At 53.5% G+C, this 12,036-nt stretch overlaps 1 protein-coding gene across 4 annotated transcripts; it reads right to left on the bottom strand.

Moving 5' to 3' along the window:
- Positions 1-3,398: 3,398 nt before the first annotated feature.
- Positions 3,399-11,769, bottom strand: FCN1 (ficolin 1). 4 transcript variants are annotated; one of them, XM_030920105.1, is made up of 9 exons: positions 11,535-11,769; positions 10,220-10,333; positions 8,619-8,672; positions 8,251-8,286; positions 7,433-7,465; positions 6,868-6,995; positions 6,320-6,449; positions 4,975-5,109; positions 3,399-3,831 (listed from the first exon to the last, which is right to left on the bottom strand). In XM_030920105.1, the coding sequence occupies exons 1-9, from the start codon at positions 11,635-11,637 to the stop codon at positions 3,629-3,631; spliced, it is 936 nt and encodes a 311-aa protein (XP_030775965.1). In that variant the 5' UTR covers positions 11,638-11,769; the 3' UTR covers positions 3,399-3,628. The 4 variants fall into 4 exon arrangements, with proteins under 4 accessions (XP_030775965.1, XP_010371063.2, XP_030775966.1 ...); XM_010372761.2 differs by having other exon boundaries at positions 3,412-3,876; XM_030920108.1 differs by lacking the exon at positions 3,399-3,831 and adding an exon at positions 4,630-4,822.
- Positions 11,770-12,036: the final 267 nt, after the last annotated feature.

The following is a 12,036-nucleotide window of genomic DNA, read 5'->3' as shown; positions in this document are numbered from 1 at the left end:
AAACGATTTCTGGTGAATTTTTGTATTTTTAGTAGAGACAAGGTTTCACCATGTTGGCCAGGCTGGTCTTGAACTCCTGACCTCAAGCGATCCACCCGCTTCAGCCTCCTAAAGTGCTAGGATTACAGGCGTGAACCACAGCACCCAGCCTGCTTTGCTTCTTAAAATTAATGTTCAGTTTCTGAAAGCTACAAATTCAAAAACTCAATTCATCCTGAATATTTTAAGTTTGGCTTACAGTTCTTGTTTTTCTATTTATAAGACCTCCAAATCTTAAAGGTCACCTTTTTAGAGCTTTTGGATACCATAAATTTAGTTCTTGCAATAAATAGTTCTTGCAATAAAAAGATAAAAAGTGGAATACGCTCGAATTTCTCCTTCAGTGTTTCAGTTCTCTAATGAGAAAAACCTCCTTAGCACTAATTAATCTTAAGAAATTTAATAATTTAGCTTAGAAATGCAGTGCCCCCAGTCTCTTAAGTATTCCAATACTGTGTATAAATGCACTTAGATTTCCATGTAACATTACAAGATGATTTTGATTAGTTAGTTCCACATTTTATATTGGATTTGTGAGATTCTTCATAATAGGCCAAATTATTTAAACATAAGACTGTGAAAAATCAAACCTGTCCAGACTCCTTAATGCAAAAGGCATATTCTGGCCAGGCACAGTGTCTCACGCCTGTAATCTCAGCACTTTGGGAGGCAGAGGCGGGTGGATCACTTGAGGTCAGGAGTTCAAGACCAGCCTGGCCAACATGGTGAAACTCCATCTCTACTAAAAATACAAAAAACTTTGCTGGGCATGGTGGTGTGCGCCTGTGATCCCAGCTACTTGGGAGGCTGAGATCATGCCACTGCACTCCAGCCTGGGTGACAGAGTAAAACTCTGTCTCAAAAAAAACAAACAAAAAGGCATATTTGTAGGGCTATTTTATATTTGCATTTATATTAATCATATCTATATTTATATTAATCATTTCTAGACTTAACGCTAAGTCTTCCTAGGTTGTAAAAATGCTTACCTACTGAGGGACGAAAGTCCTATCCCAATAGTGGATTTTGTGATGGACTAGAGATTGTGGCAGGGGCGTGGTAGGGTCTGGTCGGCCCCCAGTGGGCTACAAGGACCTCTCCTTACAGGTATTGAGTCAGGAACACTGGACATCAGGGAAGGATGTGCCTATAGCTCAAGTTCCTGGATCTAAGCATGTACTGTTTCTTTATAAGTAGTTTTTAAATTGTGGAACATAACATGTATCTAAAAGTGCATAAAGCAAAAGTATAGCTTAATTATTTCTATCACTAGTCAACAAACATCCTTACAGTCACCACCCAGGTCAAGAAACAGAACATTGCCAGGACCCCAGAGGCTTGTCCCTGTCCCTTCCCAGTCACCATGCGGTCCCACCCTCAGATACAATCACTTTCTTATTTTCCCTGTATACGTTTACCACCTAAGTATGCATCCAAAATACCATCGGCTACTTTTACTTTTGAAAAGCTTTATCTACAATGGAATCCACAGCACATACCCTCTTGAAACAGCTCCTTTTGCTGCCGTGTTTGTGAGACTCACGCTTCCCGTGTGTAGGTGTCACTGTGTCATTGTCATGGCTGTCTGGCGTTCTACCCAATGGCTACCTTGCATGTTTTAACATCCATTCTCTTCCTGATGGGTATGTGGGCTGATTCCAGTTTGGTGCTATGGTGAGTATTTGGCTGTAAAGATTTCTGGCCATGCCACCTGGGACACATGATAGCCACATCCAGGCCCTGAGGCGGAATTGGCAGGTTACAGGACTGTGTGTCTGCTGCTCCAACAGTTGATGCCAAGCCACTTTCCAGGCTGGCTCCATCAATTTGCATTGCTACTAGCCGTGTATGCAAATCCCCCTACCACAGTCACCTCTGACACGGGTGCTGTCTTTCTAACTTCTGTGGCTCAGATGAGGGGGATGCAGCGACTCCTTTGGGTGCTAATTTGTATTTCTCTGGTAAGTGAAAAGTGGAGCACCTTTTGATAAATACCTTGCTCCTCTGCATGTCATCTTCTGTGAAGTGTCTCTTCACGTCTCATACCTTTTTTTTTTTTTTTAACTGAGCTGCTCTAATTCTTTTATTATTTGCAGGAATCCTTTCAGATAGAAACCTGTGATATATTTATTTTTGTATAGGGCCTGGTAGGTAGAATAATTCCCCGCCCCCACCACTGCTCAGCCAAAGATGTCCTGCCCTAACACACACAAACTCAGAGCCTGCAAATGCCTTCCATGGCAAAAGAGACTTTGCTGATGTGGTTGGGGATAGAGACCTGGACATGGGAGAGGATCCCAGATTATCCAGGTAGGCCTACTCTAATCCCATGAGTCTCAGGAGTGGAGAGACTGTCCCGCGGGGCTTGGGGGGAGAGGTGACAATGGACGAAGGGTCAGAGACATGTGGTGCCGCTGGCTTTGGGGTTGGGGGAGGGAGTCCCAGCCAATGAATGCCAGTGACCCTTGGGGCTGGAAAAGGCAAGGAAGCAGGTTCTCCCCTAGAACCCTGGAAGGACCTGCCACTGCTGAGTCCTTCTTGCTGGCCTAGTAAGGCCCTGGGACTCCAGACCTACTGAGCCAGGAGGTGACAAGTTCCTGTTGTTTCAAGCCACTCCATTTGTGGTGACTGGTTGTGGCAATAGTGGAAAACTAAAGATGTGTGTGCCACCCAGCGATTCTGCCCCTCTGGCCTTCCTTCGGTTATCTTAGTGTCCTTTGGTAAGTGGGAGCTCTTGATTGGAATGGGGTCACACTTGCCACTTTCCCTTTGATGCCTCTTAGGTCATGGTTGAGAAATCTCCCGGGCCTGGGAGCTGGAGAAGCCCCTTCTCCATCATCTCCTAGCAACCTTGTGCAGTATTTCCCTCTGAGGTCCACGGACCCCCTAGCTGAGGTCTGTGTGTGGGAGGAAGGCCTCTTCGGAATCTTCTCTGTGCAGGTGGCTGACCAGGCGCTGTCTTCCTGGGGGCAAGTGCTAAGTGTTTATCTCTTCTCAGCAGCCAGGCGGTCCAAAGCATGAACTCTGCTATGGTGGGAAGCAGAAAAGTTCCTACTAAACTTTCCCCCTTTTTAATAAGTGTTTTCTGGACCCCAAAGTGACTTTTCTCAAGGAGTGTGAAGTGCTGTGAATGAGGCTTGGGGGGACGGGGGAGGCCTGGGGATGGAGGTGAGGATTGCCCTGTGTCAATTACTGGAGGTGGAAAATCCTTGCAAAAGTCCTCAACCTCCCTGAACATCGGTAATGCCATCTGCTAAATGAGGATCCTGACTCTTCCTGACTTAGCAAATTCCAGGGAAACACCTGCCGTGCAACAGATGCAGGAAAGTGATCAAAACCACTGGTGTTCAAGAAACACATACGGAAACTGCAAAAACTTGTCTGTCCCAAAGCAAACATATTTAGAAGCATAATTCTCCCTCTGGTGAGGTTGTGGGCATGTGGCAGGTTGACCGGGCTAGGGGCAAAGGGGCAGCTGTGGGCGTCGTAGGAGTGCGTCTGGCTGGGGAAACGGGGTAACTTCCATGCCGAAGCGCTTGTGGGTGTGGCCTCCCCACCAGCAGGTGCATGTGGAGGGATCCTGGCCTGGCTAGGCGGGCCGCACCTTCATCTCCGACACCTTATAGCTATAGTTGTACCCCTTTGCCGCACTCCAGTTGATGCCGTTGGCATAGCTCTCATGGGGTCCTCTGAGGTAGAGGCCATTCAGGTTTGAAGCATGACAGTCGGCGTACCACCAGGCTCCCTGGAACTTCACAGCACAATTCGAAGAACTCACATCATTGTCTTGATCTTTGGTGGAGAAGAAGTGGTTGTTGTGGGCCCCTAGAGCATTACCTGCTCACAGAAAATGTGAGGTTTGCAGCTGCTAGAAAAAGCCCTGCCACCGTGAGACCCTCCCCACATCCTGCCCCTGAGCAGAGCCAGCCTCACTTTAGAGATGCATGAGCCGAGGTACAGGTGCGCAAACGACCCACCCAGGCCTTGGAGGAAGGGGAAGCAGGAGGCAACCTCTGGCAACCTGGTCTGGAAATTCCTCTCCACAACCTGAGGCCCCTGCTCCAGCAACCACCTGTTTCCTCCAGGGCCCCCCTAAACTGTCCGGCCTCGTGCTCCCTCCTGGAATGGCCTCCCTCCTCCAGCCTGCACCGCTCCTTCCGGTCTCTCTCCACGTCCCCTGGGGCCCTGGTGGCCCTTGGTAGGTGCAGGACAGCCCTCACCTGGGGGCTCTTCCTCTGTCTCAAGCCCTCAGCCCGAAGCTGTTCCCTGTCTCCTACAGCTGAGAAGTGTCACCCCCTGAGCCTTGGTTTTACCACCTGCAAAATCGGGGTGACATTCCCTGCCCTGCTGCCTTCCTTGGAGGTCCCGCGTGAGATCGCGCCTGAGAAAGGACTGCACAGACTCCAGGGCTAGCATTTCCAAGGCTCCCCTGAGACTGCCTTGCTCCATGGAACAGTTAGTTACACAGGCTTCCTGCTGTAGCAATTCTCAGCGCCTTTCATGAACGAATGTGCACTGGGAATTCCCCAAGCAGACGCCCTGTAGGAAATGCCTCCCCAGATCATGCAGCCAGAGACTCCCTTTGGTAGAGAATGTCCCACAAGGCTGGTGTTCCATGGAGCACAGTTTGGGAAACAGCTCCAAAGTACACATGAGAAAAGGACATTGTCTTCCAGGTTTCAGCAGGTGACGCCGGTGGGTCATCTCCGCCCTGCCCAGACGGCTCACTGTGCGGCAGACAGAGCCTTAGGGATGCCAGCCGCTATGTCCTGTGAGCCCCACGCTGTATAGAGACACAAATGCTAGTGTCTGCTTGACAGATGGAGAAACGGGATTCAGAGAGGGGAGGGCCCAAGGTCACCAGGGGAGACACAGCCAGGTTCTCTCTGCTTCCCAAACCCCCCTCAGGCCACCCGGCCCCAAGCAGACACTCACCCGCACTGCCCTCGACAAAGCCTCCCAGTACTAGCTTGTACTTCTCCGCCTCGCCGGCCACCTTGAATGATCTGTACTTAGCAAACTGGCGATTGCCCTCAAAGTCCACCAGGTCTACACGGAGCTCGCTGCTTCCTGTTGGAAAAAGATGTTAAGGTCCCAGCCTTCAAGATCTTTCTGTCACCAGGCATGAGAGCTGGGGATGGGTAATTTTTTTTTTTTTTTTTTTTTTGAGACAGAGTTCCACTCTTGTTGCCCAGGCTGGAGTGCAATGACACGACATCAGCTCGCTGCAACCTCTGCCTCCCAGGTTCAAGCGATTATCCTGCCTCAGCCTCCCTAGTAGCTGGGATTACAGGCATGTGCCACCACGCCCAGCTACTTTTTTTTTGTATTTTTAGTAGAGATGGAGTTTCACCATGTTGGTCAGGATGGTCTTGATCTCTTGACCTCGTGATCCACCCACCTTAGCCTCCCAAAGTGCTGGGATTACAGGTGTGAGCCACCGTGCCCGGCTGGGGATGGATACATTCTTAAGGGATGGCTGAACGTGGCATCCAGGAAAAAAAATCAACCGGGAGTGTTGGAAAATCCCTTGTTGCTCTCAGGCCCTCAGAGATGGCTTTCTGTTTCTAAACACCTTTCCTGGTATTTTGGAGACCTGAACACGCCCCACTGGAGTTCATTGGGTGGAAGGGAGCATTCTTTCATTTTGAAAGTGTACCTTCTCTTTCTAAGGGTTGGTGAGCCACTAATGCAGGAGTGGGCAAAGCTATAATTGTAGTTTCTCTTGCAGGAATTTAAGGCACCTGAGTGGATACCTTCAATCATACCATGGGGCAGTGGGCAGGGATAATGGACCAGCGATGATACAGACTGCCTCAGAGCCAGCTGCAAAACTCATTCCCTGCCGTGGAGGGTTGGGGCAAGGCCCTCTCACTCGGGTGGGTGCGGCGGCAGGGGGCCTGCTGAGGCGTGGGCTGGAGGAGGCAAGCATGGGCTCTCCATGGGACTAAGATGCAAGCTTCAGAGGCACATCAACAGCTGGAGATGAAGGCCACCCCAAGCCCCAGTGGTCCCTCTCCTGCTTCCCACTCTCAGGATCTAAGATGCCAGTGGGGCCAAGACCTGAAGAGGCCTTCAGCCCAGAGCTTTATTTCCCTTCCCGATGCTGCCAGAGCCTGCGGCAGGGGACGCAGCCCTTAGAGGTCCCAGTGCCACCCTGAGTGTGCTCAGGGCCCACTCCCCTGTGGACTAAGAGGCGCTTATGTTCCTGGTGGCCCAGGCCTAAGGGGCAGGGGCACCTCAGGGCCCCCCGACCCCTGAGCCCCAGCAGTGGCCCTACCCTGGGTGGTCAGCACGTGGATGTTATCGTTCCCCAGCCAGAACTCCCCCAGCCGATTGCCAAAGCCCCGCTTGTACGCGGCCCAGTCCCGGTAGAAGTCTACAGAGCCGTCCATCCTCCGCTGGAAAACCTGTGGAGAAGCCAGGGGACAGGAGCCAGGCGGGGCAGGCCGACGTCCCATAGCACGGAGGACCCGCCCTCCAGAGGGGCAGCATTTGTAGTTGGCAGAGCATCATGGGCCGGTGCCACAAGCATGCCCAGCTGATCTCCTCGCAGACCCCATGGAATGAAAGAGGAAATGGGAGCTCAGAGAAGAGAGGCAACGAACCCCAAGCCACACAACAGGAGAGCACCAGGCCCCTCCCAGCACCGCCCCCCCGCCATGGCTTGGACTTTTACCCACGGGTCACCTCCCCCATTGTCTTTGATTGTCCCCGTCCAGGAGAATAGAGAATTCCAGAGTGTGTTCTCCGGCTAGGTGTGCAGCCTGGCCTCCAGGTCTCCCAGGTTGACTGCCTCTGCCCAGGGCCCCTCAGTCCCCCACTCACGGTCCAGCCCCCTCCGTCCGTGTCCATGTCACAGAGCACAGCCAGCGGCTGGCAGTTAGTCAGGTAGATGGTGTACCAGCCACTCAGGAAGTGCCCTCGGTCTAGTAGGTCCTTGCAGGTGCGTGGACCTGGGAAGGGAACCCAGGGAATGGCTGCAGGACGGGGCCCCTGGGCAGGGCAGGTGCAGTGGGAGGGAGACCTGGCAGGGAGGAGCAGGGCCACAGGCTTCTGTGTGGACAGAGCAGGACTCCGAAACCTAGACAGGGACATGGCTCCCGGGGCCATGCTGTGATGGCCACGCCCAGTCTGCCTGACCCTCCCACCTCCCAGTGTCTCCCCCACCTTTAGCTCCTGGGCACCCGGCCTTTTGGGGTAGATTATAATAGTGGAGCCCAGGTGGTCATGGAAGGGATTCAGGCGATGGCTACCCATTACTCGAGTGATTGAGCGGGGGATGATAGTTGCAGACAGGGTTCTTCCTTAGAGTCTGTGGCGTGAACGCATGCAACTGGACCTAGGGGTTGGGGCAAGGCTTGGGTACTGAGGTCAGGGTGTGATCAGTCACCTGTCGCACAAGACTGAGGCTGCCCAGTGTCTCCTGTGTAGGGAGAGGAGAGACACTCGTCATAAGCTTGAAATCAGAGCATCAGAGCCCTCGTCCCGGTCAGCCCCAGTGGCTCCCTGAGCACAGAATAGAGAATGGGCAAAGGCAGCTCCTCTGATGTCTCCAGGACACATGGCACAGGCCTAGGGAAGGGTGGCCAGACTCTGCTTCCCCAGAGGCACCGGCCACATGGTTGTCCGTAGGCCCCTGCTGTGCAGCTGGAGCTCTGTGGGCTGTGGCAGGCGCTGTGGGTCCTGCTGGACTAACTGGACCCCTAGTGGGGCCTTCACCACTGATAACAGCAGAATAACTCTTCAAGCCTGGTAGGGTCACTCCAAGCCTGCCCTGCCTCCGCCCTGGCCTCTGTTTCTTGGGACACAGATATCGGCGGACCCTCAGCCCCTGGCTCTGGTTCTCATTTGTGTTTGTAGGCAGAGTGTGGGACTGTGTCTTAGAGTGTTGCACATTTGGCTTTTTTAAACTTTTACAATTTTTGAATAAACAAGCATAAGTAAGACAGAAATTGAAATATTAAAGTGTCACACTTTATCTACACACTGATGTGGTCCTGCTGGCCACTGGGAGTGACTGCCATAGACACCGGGGTTTGAGCCCTCGTGGATTCTGACAGCAAAGCCCGCCAGGTTCCTTCCACCCCTCCCTGCCCACAGCCCAGATTGACAGGGACGTGAGAGGCGGGTGGGTGGACTGATGTCTCCGACACCCCTCCCCTGGACAAAGGCTGCAGAGGCTCCTGCCTGGGTCCACGGGTGACTCACCTTTCTCTCCACGCATCCCCTTCTCTCCTCGGTCTCCTGGAGGAAGATGCAGGAGAATGAGCTTTTGGCCTTGGATGTGTGGGCCACGGAGAGGCTGGCCCCAGGGCGGGCTCCTGGCCTGGGGCACTGCATCTCCCCAGCCCTGCAGGCTCACTGAGTCATCACAACGCTCAGGTCTCAATGTTGGCGAGGGGCCCCGAGGCCTGGAATATGACAGGGCCCCTGTCTGCCTTCCTCTGTCTTTCTCTGTTGCTGTCTCCCCACCCTGTCTCTTTGTGTCTATATCTCTGTCTCTCCCTCCCTCATTTCATTATAGACAACTCCAAGGTCCCTGCTCAAGGCCTGCTCGCTCCCTGCCCCCTGGTTACCTTTGGGTCCCACTGGTCCCGCCTTTCCAGGGGCTCCAGGGAGACCGCGTTCTCCTGAAAATTCCAAAGACATATCATTGAGAAAAATGCAACCTAAACAATTCTCCCTGGAAATCTTTGCCCCAAGTGATAAATTCCTGACCCTCCCCAACTCTGCCTTGAACCCATTCTGGTTCCAGGAACCCTCAGAATTGCGAGCCATGGACTTAGCTGGGGGGTGACCGCAGATGGAGGTGAGGGAGTGATGGAGGGGCCTGCACCCCACCTTGGGCTCAAGGAAAGGTGCTCCTGGCTCCTGTTTGGGCCTTGGGAGCATCTTGGGTTTCACCCTTTGTTGACCATAAGCCTGGGCCCAAGTCACCATCACAGAGCTCTACTGTCTAGCAAGGGACCACGTTCTGGAGCAAGGAACGCGTCCTCCGAGAGCCTCGTCCTACTACGTCCCCACACAGAGAGGGTGAGCCCCACGTGCGGCCGCTGCTGCCAGGGAGGATCCGGTTCCACCATGCGCCTGAACTCCTGGGGTGCCACACAGCCCTCCACGCGGTTCCAACCACAAAGGGGACCCTCCCGTTCCCCGATGCCAGCCGAGAGGCAGCCTCCAGTCCATTTGCTGATCCTGATGGCTGGGGAGAGTGTGTGGGGACTGGTTCTTGCTTTAGGGTATATTAGCCAGCCACGCCCACTGGTAGAAGCTTGGTTGAAGGGAAGTCGGAACCAGACTTGATTCTTCTCCTGCCAGGGAATGACTTTCTCCACAGTGATCCCTCAACAGGGGACAGAGACACCACTCTCAGGTCCAGCCTGCGGCGTGGGCACAGAGGACCTGGCCCTGGACACCCACATGGAAGCCTGGACACGCCAGCGAAAGTCCAAGTCATGGGGATATTTGAGCTTGTCCCATCTACATTGGGATATCCCCGCCAAGTGCTCCACAGGCATCACCTTGAATGCCTCCAGGCACGGGGAGCTCACCCTCTAAGGCAGCGTCCTTTCCGAGCTTTTATGCACATCTGCCTTACGCCGTGCTTAGGGGGTACCCTAAACCACCCAAGGCAGGTGCCTGCTGTTGGTTCTCCCACGCGCCCTGCAGACCTGCATGCAGAGCTCAGGGCTCAGGATTCGGGCACCCTCTGTGCCTGAAGTAGACTGGTCCAGGTCCCATCCCCATCCCCACTCCTTACTGGTTTGTCAAGTAGGAAAGTCTCTGACCTCTCTGAGCCTCAGTTTTCCCATCTGAGGCAGATGTAGAAGAAAGCGGTCACCTCAATTTTCAGGTGAGAATGTGGAGGGACATAGAGCTTAGAAGTCGTGCCAGTGGCCAAGCAAAGCTGGAATTGGATTAAGGACTAGGAGACAGAGCTACAGAAGCGTGTTCAAATGTGAGCTCATGAAATAGTTAGGAAAGACACTCCCTCCATTTCAGAACCCTGTTGGGCCCTGGGAGTCAGCTCTGTTCCTGGTTCTAACAGGGGCCCAAGCTCTCAATCTATGAACCACGGTGGGGGTGTTACCCAACTCAGCATCTAGCTTCAAAAAGAGCAAAAGCCAGTGCCCCGCTCCGCTGACCGTGCCTGGCCTCCCCCCCGGCCTGCACCTACCACTCTTTCCATCGGCGCCTGCCTCTCCCTTTGGCCCTGGGGCTCCGGGCAGCCCCGGGCAGCCTCGGAGTATGGTGAGCTTGTCAGAGCCCTCCAGGCCCACCACCTTCACCTCTGCAGAGAAACACAGGTGCCCACTCAGTGCCTGGCCCAACAGTGGCTGGGAGGTGAGGTTTCAGCTCTGCTGGGGCCTTGGTCTGTCCTCACCCCTCGGGCACTGGTGAGGCGGAGACGTGATGGGGGGCAGAGTCCTGGCACTGGAGGCCACCCCGACATAGGGGAGCCTCATCGCCTCAGTGCTGTGTGTCCTGGGGCAAGTCACTTAACTCCTCTGGGCTGTGTGCCCTGGGCTGCCACGTGGCGATAATAACAAGGTTGTGGCCAGGGCTGGATTAGAGAATGTGCATTTTAATCTCTTAGTGTAATTTGTGGCATTTAGAAAGAGCTTAATAAATAGTGGGCTCTTGCAATAACCAATGACAATTAATATTTCTAAGAAACTTGGGGAACTGAGGCTGACAAAGCATTTTCCCTCCCAGACCTCGGGAATGTGGTTGTGGAATTACTGGGCTGGAAGGGGCCTTCTAGGTCCTCTGGAGAAGGGCAGTGTGGGGTCCAAGGACACAGAGCCAGGTGTGGCACAGCTGGAGCCAAACCAAGGTTGTCTACTCCTTGAAGAAATATTTTTCGTTTTGTTCATTACAAAATCTACATGCCCTGCTAAGGGCCCTCTTAGAGACTGTGGAACGGAGCAGCCATAAATATGTTATCAGCCAGGGAGGCCGGGCCGTCCTTAGGAGCAGTCTCTCACTGAGCATCACAGAACCACCTGCTCCTGAATCAAGGAGGGAAACACCTCGTCGCTGTCCAAACCCTTGCCCCTATCAACTGATTCTGACTCTTTTAGGGGAGAGCCAGAAATCTGCCTTTTTAACAAACCCCCCAAGTCAGTGTGACAGCCACCGTATTAGAGGGCCTTAGAGGGCCTCTCCAGTAAGCCCGTAAGAAGATAAAGTCAACAGTATTTTCTTCCTTCTCAGTGACAGATTCCAGACCCATCTGTGAAGCTCCATGGGGCAAATCCTGGGCTTTTGAGGCAGACAGACTTGAAGTGACATCCCTCCCCTATCCCTCCATGACCCTGGGTGACGCCTTGGCTGCCCTGAGCCTCCATGTCCTTGCCTGAGGATAGAACAGATCTGCTGGGCACCTTTGCAGGAAGATGTGCATAAAAGGTTTTGCCTGGGACACCCGGGTGTCAATGAATGGGGTTGTTACCAGCTTTTCGGGACCAGAAAACCTGGGTCCTTCTCACCTGGACAGGTGTCAGCAGCCTGGGCAGGCAGGTCCTTGATGTGCAGGAACAAGACTAGTAGGACAGTGAGCCCCCGGGCCATGGTGGCTCCACTCAGCTCCATGCTCTCTGGCCTTTGACTCCGAAGAGTCTCCCAGCTCTAATAGGGCAGAGGAAGCCAGCTCTCGCCTTGTGCCACAGTTTCTCAACTCCCTGGGGGGCACCCACTTCCTATGGGCTGCTTCATTGCACCAACAGGAGGTATGAGGTCATCTCAAAGGGTGTTTCCTTCCACTAGGCTCCAGCAAGATGCCCACCCCATTGGGCTCTCTTCCCCAGCAAAGACACGCTGCTCCCAGTCCAGAGAGCTCCCAATACCCCTCTGCTGGAAAGGGTCGACTTTGTTTGTGGCTTAAGGAGAACACACTCCCACACCCCCTTTCCATTCCCCAGCTGTCCCCAAGCAATAATTGGAGAACTTGGCCTTATCCTTGGGGGATAAGGAAGGCTTTGCTGAAGACGT

This window comes from Rhinopithecus roxellana, chromosome 16 (genome assembly GCF_007565055.1).
Source record: "Rhinopithecus roxellana isolate Shanxi Qingling chromosome 16, ASM756505v1, whole genome shotgun sequence".
Lineage (NCBI taxonomy): Eukaryota > Metazoa > Chordata > Mammalia > Primates > Cercopithecidae > Rhinopithecus > Rhinopithecus roxellana.
The sequence above is the reverse complement of the archived record's forward strand: the minus strand, read 5'-3'. Positions and strand labels throughout refer to the sequence as shown.